This window comes from Oryzias melastigma, linkage group LG3 (genome assembly GCF_002922805.2).
Source record: "Oryzias melastigma strain HK-1 linkage group LG3, ASM292280v2, whole genome shotgun sequence".
NCBI lineage: Eukaryota > Metazoa > Chordata > Actinopteri > Beloniformes > Adrianichthyidae > Oryzias > Oryzias melastigma.
Window position 1 is genome coordinate 20,984,612 of NC_050514.1, and position 22,158 is coordinate 21,006,769.

General features: G+C 36.8%; 1 protein-coding gene across 1 annotated transcript in view; it reads right to left on the reverse strand.

Moving 5' to 3' along the window:
- The window catches only part of LOC112160491 (CUB and sushi domain-containing protein 1), a gene marked incomplete in the record, with an annotated part of 398,036 nt that overhangs the window by 157,833 nt on the left and 218,045 nt on the right, over nt 1-22,158 (reverse strand). The window contains 3 exon segments of the mRNA XM_024295052.2: nt 2,274-2,355; nt 14,128-14,205; nt 15,925-16,037. Of these exon segments, the coding sequence (XP_024150820.1) occupies nt 2,274-2,355; nt 14,128-14,205; nt 15,925-16,037 (273 nt within the window).

A 22,158-nucleotide genomic window follows, 5' to 3' on the forward strand; every position in this document is an offset into this window, starting at 1 on the left:
TTGTTATCAGACAGGATAAGAAGCTAAGCCCTCTCAACGCTGACACTTGTTTTGAAGTTTGTTTAAGGTAAAAAACTCTCGGGTCCAACATTAAGGTGCTGAAAAAGACAAGTTTTTACTGGTTTTCTGCATTGTGTCACACAAAATAGTTGCTCTACCTGACTTAAGTTGTTTTCCTCACGATAGAATCTTTGTTTCCATTATCTATGATCCTTTAAGCTAGACTCTGCTAAATTTTGGCCACGGGGTCTTGCTGCGTACTCCTCACCGCATGTGCTATACACAGCACAGTGAAAAGCCTCACAAAAGACACACAAATGAAGAAGTTTCTGAAAACAGCAGCCATTTCGCATAAACATCTAATCTGACATTAACAGCTTCTAATGTCCTAGAAAGACGAGCGGTTTCCAAGCTCTATGCTTGTTGCTACATCAGCCCTATTAGATTCAACAACTATAACGTTGGTATTGTGTCTTAACCTAAGATCAGCAGGGTTTTATGATGTCCTGATTACAGACGTACTGTCCTACCACAATGTGGTCTGTTTATGTTAACTGCACTTCAAAGCCAGCATTCAGCGGCGTATAGCATATGAAGCCCTTTTGTTGTATGAACATAGTGTGAGTAGCAGTTAGCGGTGTACAAAGGCGGAGGAATAAATGCCAGCGACAGAAGACTGTCTAAAAGAGGGAAAAACACAGAACAGTCCCACTCCAATCACTTTTTTTTGGCCTATTGCAAAATTGTTCCAATTGGTCTTCATTATAATCATACTGTTTATAGGCAAAATAATAATAATAAAAAAAAAACTTGTGTCATACTTGAGGACACAGTTCTGCAGAGTGGCAGGAGTTCATCAGAAACTTGCCTCTGAGTTGTGGGCGGGACTGTTGGTGCGGAAGTAAGCCTGAGCTAATATCCCATCAACGCTTTGTCTCTTCTCTCTCCCACTAGCTTACAGCCTCTCACAACCCCAAGATAACATTAGTGGTGGAACAAAAATCAGATTTATTGGTCTGTCAGTGGATGCACTGGAAAGGAGTAGACCATGGAACATGTGGCTTGCATTTGTGACATACAAAAAGAGACCTTTTTCAAATGGTATGTTTTTGTCTGCTCTTAATTCAACATGATTTAAAAAATAATCATTCAGAAACACTGTTTTAATCTTTATTTTCTTTATATATATCTTCCATCATGAGAAAAAATGCTTCAAGAACATGATAAAAATACAATTTCTGCTGGAGTGGGTGTTTAACTAAAACACCTTTAACAAGTTTAATGTCTTTAATAAATGGCTAAAGCAAATGTTATATTAATTTGTGAGTTTGCGAATGACAGCTAAAAAAATAAAATGAGTAAATTCACATAAAAATGCATGCTACGTTGTATCTTTTTCTCTCACAAGACAGCTTTATAATTGTAGTGTTGGCCTGACAAATGTGAAAGCTTACCTTTTCCTTTGACTTTTTAGCTATTTAAATAAACAATTTTTACTTGTAAAAAGGCCAGGCCTGAAACAACAGGATCCCAGCAGGCAAGATTATTTGTGGTGATGAGAAAACAACAAGACACTTGAGTCTCCCTGGAACTTTAATGGGGATGTTTTTACTCATCTGACAATTTCTGGGACCAGAACGGTGCAGACCAGCGCACTCGTGTTCAAACCGAGAGTTCAAGGGGTTTATGAGCCTCAAAGAGAGAAAAATATATGTGCAGCTCGCTTTGATAGTAAAGGAAAAAGATGTTTTAGCATCTCCAATATGTATTTCAAGATATTGGAGACTTAAAGCAAGACAGATCTAAACCCCAGAGGTTCTGGTGAATGTGAATATGTTCACCTAAGGCTAGCATTGCATTGTTTTATTCCCAAACCAACTGACAATTCTCAGTCCTGCAGATACCAAAGTCAGGTAAAAGCAAAGCAGACTTGAAAGGAGAGAGCTACCCAAGCAACAACAGCTATACCCTGCAAAATGTATGCATTTCTAAAGTTTAGTTGAGAAATCAACTCATAGAAATAAAATCTCCAGCTCGTTCAAATCTCTCCTTATGCTTTTCACAGCGGTCAGTCGATTTAAACAAGCAGGTTAGAACAGCTCATCGTAAGTCAGAAAGACAGCATTAAAGGCATTCACATTCTCATATGCTGGTGCAATGTAGATGTGAGAATTCAAAGAACCAAAGATGAACAAAATATTTACAAGTGTATGTGTATGTCCAAGTCAAACCAAGAACAGGAGAACCTGAAAGTGTAAACTCAATAAACTTACTGGAAAGATGAGCCCATTCTCTTCCCGTTCTCTGGAACTCCAGGATCTGGACAAACATCCCCAGCAAGGCCACTTTGACTTACTGTAAAAAAGATGAGATAAAAAAACAACATCAACAGTTTGAGCTTCAGGATGAACATTTGCAATTCTGGAATATTCAGACCCTGCGGATTTTAAGACTGCATTCTGGAAAAGACTGGAAAAAGGATTTGCTCCAGACTAAGTCTGCTTTAGACTGGGATCTACTGGTGATTTATGTTTCGGTTTAAAGCTTGTAAACAAAACCATGTGACTAAAGATCTCTCCAGTTATTGGCCAGCAGTTATGGGGGCGGGTCAAAACAAAAAGAGAAAGATGGATGTGCTGCAGTTTGCAAATACTTGTCAGGATAGTTTACTTATTCAAACTTTTTATTTTCACTGGTCAATTTTGAACACCTGTATGAAGGCCAGGCTCAACACTTTTTACTGCAGACTGCGGTGTTAGAACATTTCGTCTATGGTGTGCATGGCATCATCTGTCCAGCAACAGAACTTGTTCCGTGCTACTGCATAAAAAGTTTGAAAGCTCCTCCTCAAACACCAGATCCCTCCACTTATCTTTCTAGCATGTACCTTTTTATTACTCTGTTGAATAAATACTCTTGAAACCCCTTGACAAACATTTCTTTATTTCATCAGATTAAACAGTTTTCCACCAAAGGGGCTTCTGGGAGTAAAAGCAGGGGCTGATTGGAGGTGTAGAGTGGAGACCCAGGAATCGCGAGACCACATGGAAAAATGGGTCTAAGATGGGTTCCTGGTCCGGGACCAGAGTTTGCTTATGTGTATTCAGACTGAAACTTTGTTCCGGATTATCGGGGGAAACAAACTCTGGTCCACTTTAAGCGGACCAAATGTGTCCGGTCTGAATACACCCTAAGACTTTTCATGAGTAATTTAGTGAATAATAGCCTCACTATTGTCCACATAATCATGCTTGGTCTTTTGTAGTTTTCAAATAAAAGCTCCTGATTTAAAAAAAAAGAAAAAAAAAAAACGAAAAAAAAAACTCAACTGTTTCAACAGTGGCAAAAGCTCTAAAAACCAACATAAAACTGATCTTTTAACTGGCTCTACATTTTTTCTGTGTGTGTTGTGTCAATAAAAAAGGATCTGATAAAAGCTAGAGATGGAATGACTTTCCGGATGCAACCAGACCGGCCTTGAATCTACAACCTGCTAGTTTTCAACTCACTGTGTTCATCTGCTTCAGTCCAGGGAGCAAAAGTGCCTCTCAAAACTGTTATGCGTAGCCTTCAGAAATGTTTATCTTGTCTTTTCTTTTTTATCAACCTATGCAAGTAAAAGTTAAAGTAATTAAAAACGTTTTCAAACTTCCAGTGAAAAACATTACTTTAACTTAGCTGCCTTGACTTTTCACCTCTCTGCATCTCATTGCCACCTGGCATCATTTATCTGCATAACATCGGATGTAAAAATAGCACAACAGCAAAACACAAGATAAATTTTGTCCATCCTATATTCCGGATATTGCATTGGTTTTAGGCAAGCCGGGAGCATCTGTAGCATGTCAAAACTGTAATGTAAATGTAAATGAGACCAGACAATATGATTGAAACCAGATTAGACCAGTTCTGTCTTGATGGAACACAGTGGATGAATAATGATAGTTAGAAAGACACAAAAAATAAAGGGGCAGTAGGAAAATAAATAAAGAGCAGAAAAATGTTAGGAATGCTGCTTGGAGAAAAAAAAAATGATTTTTTATGCTGATCTCCTCCAGCTTTCTTTTTTGCTTCACTTTTTCTCTTGAACAACTTTTGGATTACCACTGCTCATCCTGCTTTTGCATTCATCCATATTTGCTGAAATTTAACAAAGGGATGCTGAAGTTTTGTGCATTCTAGCATTAAAAAATGGATGAATATTTTTTTTTTTCCATTTGTGTGATTGAGTTTAGTGTGTGCTGTGGACTTTGTGTGTGTAAAGACACTGTGTGCATGTTTGTATGAGATATGATGCAAACAGAACAAGCTGTCTCCTTGTTCTGCTGTTCTTTTGATGTTCTGTCCAAAAATCATCTCACCAACACTTACTTTCTCTTTCAAAATCTCTCATTGCGCATTTTTCCACCCATGTTTAAATGACATTAACTGGCATCAAACACAAGGGTTTCATATTGTAGAAAGAGAATCTAACTAATGCAAACAGCGCAGTGAAAAAAAAGAAAGTGATAAATATGACTGCCAGGCTGATGTCAAAAATCCTTATGCTGACTTAATCCAATATTTGCATTTTAAAAGACTGTTCATCATTGAAACACCAGCTCATGATGCACTGCATCATTTACATATCATCAAAGTGTGTTCAGTAAACCTTTTATTTTTAAATGCCAGTTTTTAGGAATTGGTGGAGTGATAAGTTCTTGCCGTTAGGTGACCTTGTTTGGTGACTGCCTTTTGCAATATTAGCATGAAATTATGAACCTTTTCAAAATGTTCAAAGGCCAAACCAGCTTATGACCTCCATCTTATTGGAGTTTTCTGTTGGTAAAATCAGTAGCTTGAGACATCAGCTTTAAAAGTAATGCATGGTTATTTAATCATGGGGACTTTGGTGCACGTCTTATGTCCATTTTTTTTGTTTTGTTTTTAGATTGTGGATAACGACTAAATGGAGCTGTCCAATCCTGAAGTGGCAGAGAGCTGAGTCTATGATTGCAACCAGTGTTGAGAGAACCTCTTTACGATAGCATGAAATTACAGTAACATATTTTTTTTGCTGTAACTAAGTAGAATGAAGCTCCGTTCACACCGGTCTCTGAAAAAAAATGCATGTTCAATCGACCACTTTCAATGACACATCTATGTAAACAGATGTTTCGGGCTTCTGCATTCAAAACTTGTGTTTGCGCTTGGCTATGCAAGTTTTTAAGTCTGTTTTCGGGGTTTAAGTACAAAACGCCATTTAAATGCCGTGCGTTAAAAGCTAAACCAGTTGAACTTTGACCAGTCAGGGGTTCGGATTTGGTGGGAATGTATGGGTAGTTTCCTTTTTAATACACAGAAGTGCCAACTGTTTGCAAATTGATCACGAAGGCGAAATTAATAATTGGAGTTTGTGCCCCGTTGGGAACTTTTTCGAACATTCGTATTATATCTGTGATTGTTTGTGGAATAAAATGCATCGCATTGTTTCGTGTTTTTTGTTTTGTTTTTTTGTTAGAAAATAAATTAGAATTTAAGAATAGAGCTGTGAAAGAGAAGTCTGGAGCAAGATTCATGAGTTTTGCACTGGTTTGATTTTTCCCATCAGTCCTCTTACAACTGTGAGTATCTGCTAGTATGGGGTGGCGATAGTCCCGTTGGACCATTATATGCTAAAAGTGTGTTCCAGAACCTGCGAGCAGTGCATTCTTGAACTTGAATTTCATGTTGAGTAACCATTTCAATAGATTAACTACTCAAAAGCAGCAAGAACACGAGGTATTGAATTACGACAAACAACTTATATTTCTACTTTTTTTTTAAGTCGGGTTTGATGTAGTATTTATCACCTGTTTCTAATAGGTAGCAAAACTGTTTTAGTCTTTTTGATGCATATAATTCTCTGACTCTTTATTTGTTCTATGTCTTGTTTTTCTTATTTATTTTTCTTTAACCCATAAAGATTCAGACAAATTTTGCCTTAAATATGTGGAAAATGCCACAAACCAATTTGACCACGAAACACATTTTATTTTTCTGTTAGACTAATGTCACTTTGGGTTCTTATAGGTTTTAAGTAAATGGCCTACAATTTCATTCAAATTGGCTAAACTGGGTTTAGGATTGACCATTCAAATTATCTGTAGCATTTTCACTTTACAAAAAAATATGCAGTATGTGGTCACTTATGTACCACTTTGCCCCTCTTTTAAATGTGAAATATATTAGTCACATTATCCTGTGTTCTGCTGTTGCAGGTTTTACCAAGGAAGCAACATAAAAGTAATTTAGGAGAAAAGTGATGCATTACAATTCTGACACAGAAGTATATTAATCCAAGGAATTGCTTTTAAACAAGAATACTGAGTAATCAACAGGATTTGATAACTTGGGTATAACTTGGAGAACACTTGTTGCAACAATTGACGACCAATTCCTTGACTACAGAAACATAAAGTGTGTTCACATGAGAATATTTTGAAAGAGATTTACTACAAAAGTACAACATCTACATTGGTTTCATTGGTCGCTAACATGAACAGAAAACAAAGCAGTTGGGAGAAAATCTGACTTATAAATAAACGGGAATCGACAATTGAAAAGGTGAATTTCTGGGTGAGAAAAATGTGTTTGTGCTCAATTGTTGAAAATGAAATAAAACAAGGAACAAAAAAAATATGAATGGATTTGTCAAAAACACGGTGGCACAAAGATGTCTATTTGGATTTAAAAGATGCATTAGCCCCGGCGTCAATCTCCACAAGTTTTATTATAAGGTTTTCCTGGAAATTTGGCTCAATCATCTTGTCAGAAATAGTAACTTTGCAACAAAAACACCTTCAAAAATCATGCTGCCAATTCTAATTTAGAAAAATACTCTCAGGCTGCCAAATTTGTCCCATTTCCCTTCAAATGTGACACTGATCATGAACGGTTGAATTGTTCATTTTTTTATTTTGGTTTTTATTGTATCAGACAGCAGGAAATGCTTTCAAAAATACAATTCTTTGTGGAGATTTATCTTGTTTGCAGTGATTTAGGCGTCGTATCTTTGACCTTACTTTGCAGCCTTTCAGCTCTTATTGGTACAGAAGTTGATTTTACAGTAGATAATGATACCCTCTAACAAGGCAGCATTTCTACAAGGCCCTTTCTTCCTGTTCTTAGCATCATTTGCACATTTTGCACTGAAACATATTCATTACTGAGACTAGAGAGTTGCCTCTATTCCCAGGGACTCGGCTGTGGGCTCACATTTGTTATTTTTGTTTGAACATACGAATGTCAAACCTTTAAGTGTCTGGAAAGCGTACTCAATTATGAAGCAGACTTCCAGAGTTCATTTTCTTTTACTTAATATCATGACCAATTTTTGTGTTTTTCTCTTTTAAAAGGCTGCCGTTTGACAGAGGAGGACAATCAAACAAATATGAAACTGATCCAAATGCTTTTGTTTTGTTTTCTCACAGTGACGTATCAGGAAGCAATGGTTATAAATTTGGTCTAATCTTGCGAGAGCCAAAAGTAAGGCATTTTTTTATGGGTGACGTCACACCCACCTTTGTCCATTGTTTCTATACAGCCAATGAAGCTCCTTATTGGCCAAACACACCTGATCCAGGTAATCAGCAGCAGATAGGGCAGGGCGGCCCTCGAGGACTAACTTTGGACACCCTAGCAATAGATGCTTTTCACAGTGACGTCAGACAAAATGGCGATATCATAGCTACAGTGAACTTCCCGTAAAACTTCCGGTTAGAACTTTCCGTCAGAAAATAAATCAATAATAGTAAGTTTTACTTTAATGAAAGACACACAGAAATTGGCTTATTTCTGCCCTGTTTTCAGGGATTTTGTGATTTTGGGAACATAGAAATTTAAGCAACAATAACAGGGCAGAAACGATTTTTTGCAGCTTTGTAGAAAGCTAGCGTTAGCAAAAATTAGAGGAATAAAATCTTGATTACCTTCATAATCAAGCAAGAACCATTCAATGAATGAAGTACTTGTAACCTTTGTCTAACTTTGACCGGGGTGTCAGAGAGAAATGATATACGACTCATTTAATATTATCCATATGAATTTGGGGCAGCAGCTGTGCTGAATTCTGCAGGCAGGGTTACTGACATCTGTGTTTTGATTCTTTAACGATCTAAAAAAAAGAAAACGAATACAGTCAGGTAGGACATTTATGAAATAAATATTGTAAAAATTTCCATTAACATTAGTAAGGTTACCTTTTATTATTTACCTAGAATTATGTTAAACAACGTTCAGCTGACAGCTTTGCCAGTTTAAACCTGATGTCGCCATTTTGTCTGACGTCACGTAAAAAGGATCTTTTCGACCGAGAGTCAAAGTCTATTACCACAAATCCATTTTAAAAACAATGAGAAGTTTTACAAATTTACCGTCTTTATATTATGATTGCAAAAAGACATTGCATGCATTTATCTTCTTTGATACTGCACCGCCTCAAAATGTAAGGTGTTTTTTTTTTTCTCCTCTTTTCGTTGTTTTATTAGACTACAGCTAGCACAGCGCTGCATGTGAATACTGAGCAAAAAGGATTATAAATCACACTCTTTCAGTGTTGATTCATTTCAGTTGAGGGTGATTGTCTAGGGAATAAAGCTACTTAATCACAGTTTTTCAGCCCCTCTTTGATTATGACACATCCTCAGAAGTGAGATAATATTATAGTGAGAGTAGGTAAGAAGCAATAAAAGTTGTTCTCGTCTGAAGCAGTCTGCATCATCACACCCCTGCTCTTTCCCTTTGTCTTTTAATAATCTCACCTTATCTTCAGAATTATGTGCAACTCTGATCAATAGTCTGGGTGAGAATTATTCAAAAATAGGCCATTGTTTTAGCATATATAAATTTATTCTAATATATGTCTATTAAGAGTGTGTTTTATTGCAGACAAGAGGCTGTTCAAGTCCTCTGGATTAAGATTCATAAGCATTTCTTTCTCTTGACAGATAAAACTCATTACCATCAGTCGCTGGTTCTTCATAATGAATATATATGACACAAAGGCTGTACAATCCTTAACACAAAGACATTATATTACCATTGGGAGTCGCTCAATGTGAAAAAAAAGTGTCATTCAAAATTGTTTAACGACCGAAAGTCAACTTCATCTTAACTTCTTTTCTCACATTTTAATGACCGATTGGCAGCTCAATGGCAAAAGTTCATTTGAGCTAAGTTTTGGTTTTGCTTCACAAACCTGCCAGCATGTTTTCAATGAGCGTGAGTACCGTGCTGTGAAATTAAATTTCTCATTATTGTCCAAAGCTAGAAACCCTTAAGGGCTCCCTGGACTGCCAGTGAACAACCATTATCATTCCTCTTCTGCTGAACATAATGATTACAGATAGGAAAGTGCAACAATAACTTCACAGGTGGGATAGGTCTTCAAGCATGCTGGGACCATTGGTGATTATCCTTATTTTCCTTCACAGAAGGAAATGGACAGAATCTTCCAGTGTAGCAGGTGCTTTCATGTGGTCAGTGAACTTTGGTCTGCTGCATTTAGCTGCTTTTTCATTCATGTTTGATCCCTGAAGGAAAAAAAAATTAACAGTCTAGACTTCATTTTTGGTCAGTCAACTGCAAAAGAAAGCAATGCGCAAGATGAAGTGCAAGGATTCAGGAAGGGGTTTAAGGGTGTATTCAGACTGGACACATTTGGTTCGCTTAAAGTTTCCCCCGATAATCCAAAACACATTTGCAGTCTGAATATAGCCAAGTGGGCCCAGGTCCGGGACCAGAAACTGCTCTCTGACTCATCTCTCAAGGTGGTCTCGGTTCATTTCCAATCGGATTGAGCTGCTCGCTCTGAGTTTTCTCAGTCTGAAACGGCTCTGTGGTCGGAGCGGAACAACTAAACCAAAACAGCCACCATAGCCAGACATTACAAGATGAAAACAGAGTAGGAAGGAAGCAACCATGGTGATTAGACACAGCAACTCACTGAGATTTGGCCAGATTAATGCAAGTTCATTAAAACATCTTTTAACATGATACACTTTGCTTCTCACACTGCTTTTCTGACAATCTACATGTCAGGAACAGTTATGAGCGTACCTTCTTAGCCATCAGTAACTGCCAGCATGTCTCTGAGGTGCCAAAAAGTAAAGTGTTTTACCTGACATTGATACAGACATTCAAAATTGGTCAGAAAAATATAAAGTTTGAATACGGGAGCTGTCCCTAACACTGCTAAGCTTAGCTTCCTTAGCTTTGAGATCTGCGGTCACATGGTTTTTGTTTTCCAGCTTTGGTTCAAAACAGAAACGGCTGGTTGATGGCTGCTTAAATACAGACCAAAGGGAAGGTTCAGGGCTCAGACCTAAGACATTTTACAACCAATTAAAAAAAAAAAGCACACACACACAAATTGGTTACTCATAATGTGTTTTTTTAAGTGACAGAAACGAAATAAAAAAAAAATATTCACTAGGTTATATTTAGAAAATTGGAAGAAAAAATCACTGCTTTAAATATTCCATTTGATAATATAATAGACCTAGTGATATAAATCCCACTTGTGATTTTCACCATCACATTACACTAAAAATAATGTCTTTTGAGATATTCCTCAGCACTCGCCCATAAAACACAAAGAGCTACCTCTCAACATGCATGCTTTTATTAGTCGTTCCACCTTTTAACAAGCAAATCCATAAGAACTGAACTCTACAACCTGACTAAGGCTAGTCTTTATTTGAAACAATTCTGTGAATATGAGAGTTTTTTTTTGTTTGTGTCCTGGGGAGCAGATGTGAGCAAGCATTTACCACTTCACTGATAAATGTGAAAGGCTCATTTGCCTAAGTAAAAATGGAGATAACCGGTTTATAGTTACTTGAAGAACAACAATAACATAAAATGTGTCCTATAAACACACACAGAACTGGAAAAAGAATGTTTACTACAGCAGGTTAGCATGCTATTAAGCTAAATAACTTGTATGGAGTGTATCATGAAGTTCCATTAAATGCTTAAATGGAAAAAAAAAAAATCATAAATGATACAAAAGATGTCTGCAAACTACAAAAAAAAAAAAAACAAAAAAACAAAAAAACAACCATGTTATCACTGTTGGCTCATCAGGTACTCATCATACATTAATACAAGTATTTGTTAAAATGTAAATGGTATCCATATTTTTATTGTATTTAGCACATTTTGATGTTTTTTTTTTTGACTAAAATTATTTTGAGTTGATTAAAACCTTTCATTGTAAACAGCTAAAATAGAATTATTTGGATTTTTTTTTTCTAAAAGCATTGATTTATTTTTCTGTTGGTTTGATTCTCAATAGATTTTTTTTTACCTCCAGGATCTTTTCCACATTTATACAGAAGGAGTAGCCCAATGTAACTTTCAAGATCAACTTTTAACCACTGAAGCTCAGTACTGAGCATATATGACCCTGGATCAGAACCAAGGACCCATCAGGTACCGTGGTATCACTCACCTCAAGGCCAACACAACACAAAAATAGTGTATATATACATATATATATATATATATATATATATATATATAAGTAAAATCTTTGTTTTTCTTTTTTGCACATTCCATTTTTTTTTCTGTTTCGCAAATGTTGAAATTCTTCCCTCCCAAGACAGAAAAAAAGCATAAAAGGTACGAGTGTTTGAACTGCACTGAGTAAACAACATTTAAAAAGGGACGCAGAGTAAATGCGTTGATGCTCAAAAAGAGTTACTTGAGAGAGTTCTTCTGCTTCCAAAAGAGAACATGAAAGGTAAAATCTGCTTTGAACATTAAGTGCCTGCAATAAAATAAATTGTATGAGTCAGAAATTATCTTGAGACCATCACCACTGAAGCTTGCCTGTGAGCACGTGTGCTTTGAGTTCAAAAGTCACAATGGGTTTCATATTTCATTATATAAAAACATCAAGATCAGTTTCATTTCAAAACTCTCATCTGAAAGAGACTGATGTAAAGCTGGAGCAGTTATGGAATGAAAGATTAAAGTGGTGTTTAGAGCATTCTGTGTTCCAGTTAAATCACAGCTTATTTATGGAACATTTAGTTGAACAAAAAAAAAAGAAAAGAAATTGAAAAATTCACTTTTTTTGAATGAGATATAAATAAAACAGCAGAAAGTTATGGAGTCAGTGGAATCGGGAAATCCACAGGGTCACTCTTTGTACCCTCCCTGCAGGACAGGCAGTGGGATTTGAGTGCATTAAAACATGGAGAGAGGTGGACTGGGAAACCGGGGTTCCTCTCTTTAAAAAAGCGACAGAAGTGTGTGTTAAAAATTGAAGTGGTTGAACCTCAGATTCTGGAGTTTGAACATTCTGGTTCTTTCTGGACTTGGAGAAAACATTTGGTCATATTGTATAAGATATCTAATGGGTGGAGTAAACATAGGATATATGGCGCAGTGTTGGAAACTACAATATAAATGCAGAACGAGATTGGAAAGTCCGACTCCTTTCGAGTGAGAAATATACATAGCCAGAGATTCTTTTTATCACAAGATCTTTTTATAACTTCCTCTTCAGTGCTGCCAAAAAGTAGAGGGGTTTGGCCTCAAGGGTAGAATTTCAGGTCTTGCCGGAGCAATTTGGGTGTGAAAAAGTCTGGATGAGATTTTTCCCCTCCACGTCCGAGGCCATGGCACTTAGTCAGAAAACAGTGGAAAAAAGGTGGGTTAGGAATGAGTCACTCCCCCAGGTGGGGGAGTTTATGTCTCCAGGCCTTCTGCTAACAAGTGATAGAAAGATGGAGCATGAGATTGAGCGATAAACCTGCCTGTTGTGATGAAGAGGGAGCCGAGTCAAAAGACATTTTTCTTAACTTATCGGTTAGTCTTTTCTTATCCAAATCTCCAACCATGATCTATAGGCTGTGAACAAATGAATACGGGGAAGGAAAGGATACAGTGGGATTTAGCTTTCTTTATGGGAGTCTTTTTTTAGAAATATGGTGTGAAACTCCTCCACATAGAAAGGAGCCAGTTTGAGGTGGTTTCAATTTTTGGCAAGAATGGATGCCTGCATTGTTAGGCATCATGTCCAACTAGGATGAAGCCCTGTTGTAGACTCTGGACACTCTGGAGAGATTATATCTGTAGTCTGGCCTGGGAATGCTTTGCTGTCCTCCTGTTGCAGCATGAAGAAGTGGCAGGCAAGGGGAAGGCCAGTCCATCTGCTACCCTCACCACCCAAATCCCACACAAGTAGCAGATAATGGATGGGTGAATTACACATAACATTACCCTCTGTAATGACGAATGGTCCTGCATACATTTAAAGTACAGTGGTCCCTTGTTCACCGTTTGTGCTCTTGCTATTTCAGTTTTTTTACAACTTTGTATGCAGTTTTTTTTTCATCATTCTGCATCCTGATTGGCTCTAGAAAATTGTTTCCATTCTGTGTCCCCTGTGCAGAATGGATTTGGTTTTCCAATTGTAAATAAATCTTTGATCAATAGACGATCTTTGATTTCACTCTATGATACAATACTTATTTATTTTTTAAGAATTTTTAATTTTTCAGAATATAAAAGAGGGAAAAAAGTATGAAAATGTTGGTCAGCACAAAGTGTATAAATTGTGCAGTGAGGGGTTTTATTGCTTTAAAGCCTCTTTAATATTTGTAAAAATGATAAATAAAAATGACTACTTGTTGACTTATTGAAGGCTATTTTCAAAAAGTAAATTTAACAATAAAATGTTGTGTTTCCTCCTTTGTCATATTCGTGGCAAAGTCAATACTAAAACAGCCACTGGAAATTTGAAATTAAAATGAAAGCTTTGAAAATAAATAAAATACACCGAAGTGCTTTTGACAATCAACATATTAATGCAAATAGTAATTTGCATTTTAATTTTTTTATCTTAAATTATTTCAAACATTTTGTCCTTTAACAATTTAACAGCAGGGAGAAGACCATTCTTTTTCTTGAGGGAAAGCCCCTCTGGATACAACCGTTGTCTTCAGAAAGGTCAGCCTCATTGAAAAATAGATGAAATCTCTGTGTGAAAAGTTGACAGCACCATGTGGCCACATGTGTGTTTTCGGTTTGATCCGAGACGTTGTTTTGGTTTCTATGCATTAAAAACACATAAGAAGGAAGCTAAAGTGTACTTACAGACGGCGTTTTTGTGACTGGAGTCTTTACTGGGCATCATCTTTACCCCTCTGGACTTCAACTCTATTGCTTTTTTCACTGCAAGGATGAGAAAAGGAAAGAGGTTATTCTTTGAATTATTCATTTAACTTAATTATAAATCACACTTCATCAAACTTTAACTGTTGTACATTGCCTTTTAAAGTGCTCAATTTTTAAGGATGCTACTTATTGCGTGTCACCTATGTGGAGAATGCAGCTTTGTGACCTCTGTGGTATCACAAACAAACTGTACAAACAAATACAGATGGAGTGACATCGAAAATGAAAATGCAAAAAAAATAAAAAAAATAAAACAGTCAAGTAATTAAACATAAAAATGAGGCCACAGGAAACAAGGAAAGAGAAGAGGAGGGTATAGAGCAACAATATTAAAATTTATTCCATCTGTTTTATCCAAAGTGACACCTCTCAGAGGATAACGCATGCATATTACACATGCGACCAATATCTGAGAAAGCAAAGGGGATGGAGGACATAAAAGGATGTCAGATATTCAGAAAGACAGAGAGGACTGGGATTAAAGTGATTTGTGTCAGAACCTACAAATTAAATATGAGCTGCCACGTGCACCTTCCCACATTCATGCCACATAACCATTCCATTAGTCTAGCAATTCCAGACTTTACACCTCTGTTTCAAAAAACGTTGAGAGCACTTTAAAGAGATGAACCCTCATAAAATTTTAACGTCATGTGTATCAAGAAAAAAAACATAAAAATAGGTGGAATTTATTAGATTGTTAAATAAATACAAACAGAAAAAAACTGCAAATATGTCATGATTTACACAAAAAAAAACATGAGGTTACCGACTGAACAGCCTGTGATTGACTTGTTGTTAAATCTCCATCCATCCATCCATCCATCCATCCATCCATCCATCCATCTATCCATCCATCCATGCATCTGCTGTTATTGGTAAAACAGTGGTGGAGCTATAGTGATGTGGGCCCATTTTTTAGCAGCAGAGCAGGAGCACTTTGAGATTGTGTTTTTGCTTGATGTAACAGATAATGAAATTAACTTCTGTTGCAACTTTTCATCAAGTCAAAGTAAAAAATGTGAAACTAAATTACATTTTGTTATTTTCCAGATGCTTTTATCCAGAGTGACATACAGGTGCAGTGCAAAGTTACTGTATTTCAGAGAACAAATTAACAGGAGAAGTAGGATGGCAATTACTATTACAGAGCTAGGTCTTTGCTGTTTTTTATAACATAATTTGAAGTGGCTGCTGTGCATGCACCTACAGTAGGCAGCTTGGTAATTTTCTTCACCTTTGCTTAAATCTGCAGGCTGCAGCTAGTTTGTGATCTTTTGCTGTGTGGTGCAGGGACCACCAGCTGCAGTTCGCTGGCAGAGAGCAGTGGGCGTGTGAGGCTGCTCATGTGGAAGGTGTTGTTCGGTTAGTCAATCCATAGGCAAGTGTCAGGCCTTGGAATCTGATGAGAGCAGCTACAGGAAGCTAGAGCGGAAACCTGAACAGCAGTGTGTCATGCACACATTTTGGAAATTTAAAAATGCGACTTTGCAGCTGAGTTTAGCATCATCTGGAGAGCCTTGATTGTGCAGGCTGCTAACTCTTTTATATATATATATATATATATATATATATATATATATATATATAAAATGCTTTTCAAGACAGCACACTAAATCAGCCTTTTGTGAAAACAGGATTTGACCAAATGTGCAAAAAAGAAATCCACGATGAAGACAAGTGACAAACTTTGAAAAGAAAAAAAGAAAAAAATACCTTGATACTGAGCGCTGAATCCTTTTCTTCTGTGATTGCTGTCTGAGGTGAAGTGTATCCGAAGCCAGTTCTTATTTGAAATCACTGGTGAGGGCAGAGTTGTACCCGTCAGCCTGGAAGATGCCAAACAAAACATGGAAGACAGAGTCAGTAAAAATAGACCATAAAAGCCCTTAAAAAGTGAGGAAAAGCTTGCATTATATTATTGCTCTCTTAATACCTAAATTGTGACAGAAAAGAGCAAAAATACCCCCCTGAAAAGTTTTAGTTTGTCAAAATGTGAACAGCAATGCCATTATTTTTTATTTACAACAGAAGGCTTCTAGTTATTTAATCTGATGTAAAAAAGATTTGTGACAATTTGCAGAAAGACTGTGGCAGGAAATTGCATCTTATCATCGCAGATTGCCTCATTATAGATTGCAACACTATTGACTGTTCCAGGGAACATAATGTGAGTTTACGAATAAATAAATAAATAAAGTAAAGTAAATTCAAAAGCATAACATAAGAGTAAATTATTCTACTTTTGGGCCTTTACATTTATGTACTATTTTTTTTAATTCATTTATTTATTAAGTTATTCCTTGTAGAATTAAAAGTCAAAACAGAGTTTAAGCAAAAAGAAGTCGTAAAATGTGAAATTTGGGGTCTCTAAATTTGGTTTCAGGTAGCAAAAATGTCTTTAAAAAATTGAATTGTTGAAAAAAAGTTAAATACTAAATGTCTTATGAACAAGCTTTATAAACGCCTCACATCCATGTAATTGCCTTCACAGACAGCATCCGAGGGGCAGTTTCACTTTCTAACTGCTGACTGCACCTCCCGGTGCCTCATCAATTCCAGCTTGGAGCTGATCAGAGGAGCAGATGCTAAAAAAAAGGTAATAATAACAATAAAAATAAGATGAACTCATCACCATTCTCATCATCCCTCACATAAACCAAGAAGGTACTAGCCTCGAGATGGATTTAGGGTGTGAAATCACATGATGGCTTGTTATCTTTTAGTTATGCTTTATCACTCTGTAGTTTTTGTGATGGACTGGTGATCTGTAAAGGATGTGGCTCTTATCTCACTCAATGACATCTTAGATTAGCTCAAACGCCCACATGCTGCTGTTTGGAGAGTAGCAGGTATGAAAAATGGACAGATAGATTTTTAATGAAGAATAATTCCCGCTGTTTAAGCAGTCGTTCACTATTAGACGAAGCATATTGATGGAAATGATTCACCAAACCTGGATTCTCTAATGATACTTTGTTTTTTCATTATTTTGCAAAAGGAAAAAATATATATATATAGATAAAAAATATAGTGAGATAGATGGATTTGTTATAAACGTAGTCATCTTTTAATTTATCCTCCAATGTCACTAGCAATTTTTGTCTCACCGCTAATGCTAGCTTGAGTTAGTGAGGGCTTTAAGCTAACAGGAGAGATTGTAAACAAAGAGTTGATGGGATATCAGTGGAGGCTTACTTCCATACCAAAAGTCCAGCCCACAACTAACGTTTTTGATACTGAATGCAAAGAAAACTCAAATTTCTATTGAACACATCTTTTAATTGTATGTTCAAATATAATTTTTGCTTTCTTCCTTTTCTGTTCAATTCAGTTTTTGCCATAAACCCAAAATCTTTAACATACTGTAACTTTTCAACTGTTAACATGATAAACGTAATTCCAGCAGATTCTGACGCAGAATCTACTAGAAGGACATTGATCGTGTTAACGGTTGGAAAGTTACAGTAACAAACAAGTATCAAACAACATAAACACTGGAGCTCTGGTGTTAAAGGGTAAACGTATCTGTAACAGCTCAACTTTAAAAATAAAGAATGATCTTTATTGTTTTTTCCGCTGAAAATAATCAATACGTCACATTGCTTCCACATCACTGAGCCCCACCCTCACCTGACTCACTGATAACACCGAGGACAGAGACTCAGTTACTTTCTTTCACGTAGATCCCTGCCTGTGGTTTCTGCACAGCAGGTCCCTTAAAAGTTAATTTGTCTTATTAATGAGGAGTTTATGCACTGCAACAGTGCAATAAAATCACTCTTCATAATTGTCAACAAAGGGTTTTTGCTGACACAGTCCGATTTCACCCTGCAGCGACATCCTCCACATCTCCTCCATAGTTTGTCTTTGTCCACATCACAGAGGTTATTCCCTGAAAAGTTTTCAAACCTGCATCGATAACCAACTGTGTTAGGATACTGAGACACAGAGAGGCTTAGCAAAGACCCCAAATTGCCGACTGTTTAGATGACAGCTGAATTATTTGGAATTAAATAGATGACATTTGGCGTAATTTTTATCAGCTGGCTTTTAACGACGCGAAATTTCAAAGATAATGAGTTCAATCTGAGTTCTCATCAGACTCTGTTAACCATTTTATTGTTAGCAGCAGGAGTATAACATCACAAAAAAATTAAAGTAATCACAGTGATGACAACCATATGTTAAATGTTGTGCTCTCAAATCTGTAAAACTATTTAAATGCACCATTTTTTTGCGTGTGTGTCAGAATGAGCTTCTGAACAGAGTTGACACATTCTCATCTATCGAACATGCTCCTCCTGTTCACCTGTCCCGCTCCTCCACCATCTCATCTATTTGCTACACCCCTCAACCCATCCCAACTCCTCCCCTCTCATCTAGGGTTTTCTGATCAGAAGGAGATTGCCGTCACAAACAACAACATCCGTTAAGGTGTTGCCGAAAAATGTTTGTGGAATCCTTGACAGTCTACATGCCGGTGTGTCCTTGGGCAAGACATTTAACCTCGATCCGTTTATTTATGTGTGTTAATGGATTAAAATGTTACAAAAAAGATCTTTGTAGACTCACAGAGAAATGGCTGAGAAAGTGAACATGGATAAATGAAGCTTAAAGTGTAAAAATGCTGCAAGGCAAACAATAATAGCCTAGCATAATTATAGTACTTTGCCATTTGAAAAGTCACTCCAACGAAAATCATATTTTTTGTCTTTAACATGTTCTTGTAGAATTTTCTCATGCTGGAGGACATATCTAAAATAATTTAAGATTTCTGAGTATTTTGTTAGTCAAATCATGATGAATCCCGAGTAGATGAAAAAAGCTCTGAACTGAAATGCTCTGCTTTATTCTGATGCATCCACCTGCAGACAAATAGATCCATTAATCTCTTCATTTTCCTCATCCGAGCTGGCATCTGGCTCAAAACTGGAGCTGGATAGCTCTGATATTTTTGCTGCATCGCTAATGCTAACTTGAGGTTGTAAGGGCTTTAATGGGTACTAAACCGTAAATCAACTTTTTTCCACCGTTGATCTCTATAAATGGGACTTAAACAGAGCTGTTCGTTGGTGATTCCCAAATTTTTGATAAGTTATAACAAAATGGTTTAATTCTTGAAAATATGGTCAAAAATAATCTGTGTGCTGCCCCCTAAAGGTTGAACCGATGTATTACAGTTGAATTTTGTGATTGATCAAACCATTTAAGTTTCTGAAGTCCCACGTCATGATCTGCAGCTTCAGTAATGATAACAAGTAAAGCCCCCAAGCCCCGCCCCTCTGACTGGAATTTCGCATTTTGGCTGTGGGTGGAGTCATCCTCCAACTTCCCTGTTTGGTTACCCTTTAAGCTAGCAAGAGAGAGTGTAAACAAAGAGATGATGGGATATCGGTGGAGGCTTACTTCGGCACCTACAGACCTGCAGAAAGTTCAAGTTTCTGATGAACTTCTACCACTCTGCACAAACCATGTCTAAAAAACACCAAAAAAGTGGCATAATCATAATTAAACAATCACTGGGAACGTGTTCCCAAAATATATCAAAATATAATTAGAGAGGGACTTTAAAGACTATTTTGATGCATTTGCCAGCACGTTGTAAAAAGAAATTAATATTAATCCATTTTATTTCAATCGCCTGCTATGTCATGCGTAAACTTAAGCTGTAATTCAGCAAAATATAACCTAACTTCACTTAACCTAATAGTTGTGCGGCAAACAGTAAACATTGTCATGCGAAATAGGCGGCAAATTAGTGTGTAGTGTAAAGTAATTACTTTGAAATTGTTTTTCTTTTATTAGTTCTTAATGTCAAGAGGGTTTTCAATTTACAATGTTGAGTTCATCTAATCAGGGAGTCATTTATATTCTTCTGAAACAATGCAGGTGTGTTCTGAGAGGATCTAACATGCTCAGGCACAGTTTGCCTAAATAAAGCAATTGAAAGGACTCAGTTAAAAGTGTTGGTGATTGAAAGAAAAAAATCCAAATCTGATGCAGATTTTCGAGTGTTCATAATGAGAGCAGCAAGCTGCCTGCCATGACAGCGAGGCAGAAGAAAGAAGGGAAATAAAAAGTCAATGAGAGGGAGTAGAAAAGGAGGTACAAAAGGGGAAAATAAGAATGCATGTTTTGGAAAAACACAGAAAATGCTGTTTCAAATGAGACAGAAAATAAGCCCCCAAAAAAGTACAAATGAAATGGATGCTTCATAATACTTCTGCTGCAGTTTCTTGCTATGGTTGGTACTTCAGCAGGAATAAAACCAAAACTGGACAAAAGATGACTCAAGGTCTGGGAAAGACCAACCTGAGATACTGTAAAGAATGTACAAGAAGCTTAAGAATCATAAGAATGACAATCTTAAATCAGTTTAGATTTTGTGGAAAAAATAATATCTTTAAAAGGACTGTGCAAAAATGCTATTTTCCTATGAAAGGAAGTAGATTTGAAGGACACACATAAAGGCATAGATAAACTCTATTTATCTGGATGTAATTATTGAAATCATGGTTTAGTGAATCCTTTCATTTTTCAGGAAAAGAATGACTGTGGACCTCCAGCTCACCCAGGTTAACAATTTGCCTTGTATTTGTGAGGTTGGTGTGTGTTTGTGAACAGGGGTGTTTGTGGGAATGTGACAATTAAATGTGACTGCAGTCTACATGACAGTCAATGCGCCAGCTTTTGGACAGGAACATGAAGGAGGAAATTGCTTTTGGGACAGCCAATCAGAAAAAGCTCTCTGTAAACAGGAAGGAGCCATCACAGTGGTCCTGTCAGGTGTCATTCATTTCCATAATGACCTGCCCAAAAGATTCAGAGGAAATGTCAGGAGTGTTATTTACTCTGCTCTGGAGAAAACCACTTGTCATTTAGCGATTGTGTAACTGTATCATCTCAGTTTAGTTCTGGTTCCTATTCAGTCAAATATCGGGAATGTGTAAAAATGTAGCAGCGTATAACCTGAAATCCTGTTGGTCAGGTCAAAAAGCTTTTTAGCTCCTGCGCGTTTTTCACACGAAAACATGTTGGGAGACGTCCATTGTACTTTTTCCCCTGCATTGCAGAGGGTGGGCTGAGAGTGGTCCCTGAATATTACACTGTCACAGCCAATAATTGTGTGTGAGTAGCTGAGCGTGTGTTATCTGTCAGAGTCAAGAGAAACTATCAACAGCTCACCCTGTCAGAGGCCCACTTAAGGCGTGACACAGACACGCAGGCACACGGTATCATGAGAATGCCATGGTTGATGCGTGTGACAGCGCCTAATGCGCAATTATTTTCCATTCTTTTTATTTCCATCTACTGTTGTTCTCAATGCCTCCTCCATTCTTCCTCTTTATCCGTCAAACTCTTCAGTCAGTTGCTCTAAGAACTGTGTCAGCGTCATTAACATTTCCACTCATGGAGTACATCATCTGCGATCCAGAAAGGATTCACCTATCCAGATTATTTGTGGAGTTTTACCACTTAAATTTAACCTCCTATTGTTAGTCACTGTTATGAGGAATTACATCAACATGTAATCTTACAAACAACTAAAAAATTACAAGAACCTTTTTTTCATCTAGAGGAGTATAAAATGAAACCAGAAAATTACTATTTGAAATTATTTTAGTGAAGAAATAAAGGTTCTTGCTGCTGAAAATGGTTTATAATGTTGGATTTAAAACATTTTAAGTATTGGAAAACAATGTTTCTACCTAATTTTACATTTTGACAGCTGTTTTTTTTTTCTTTTTTTGCCCCAAAAGAGACATAAAAAAAAAAAGTACTGGTTTCTGGTGAGCACAATATCGTTTCTGGTACCACATACTATCTGGTATGCACTTGATCATTTATTGGGTGCACAAGGAATCAATATTATTAGTTTTTTATATCAATAAGTTTCTGGTGCGCACCAGATTTATTTTTTATTTTTTCCATACCAGTTAGTTTTTG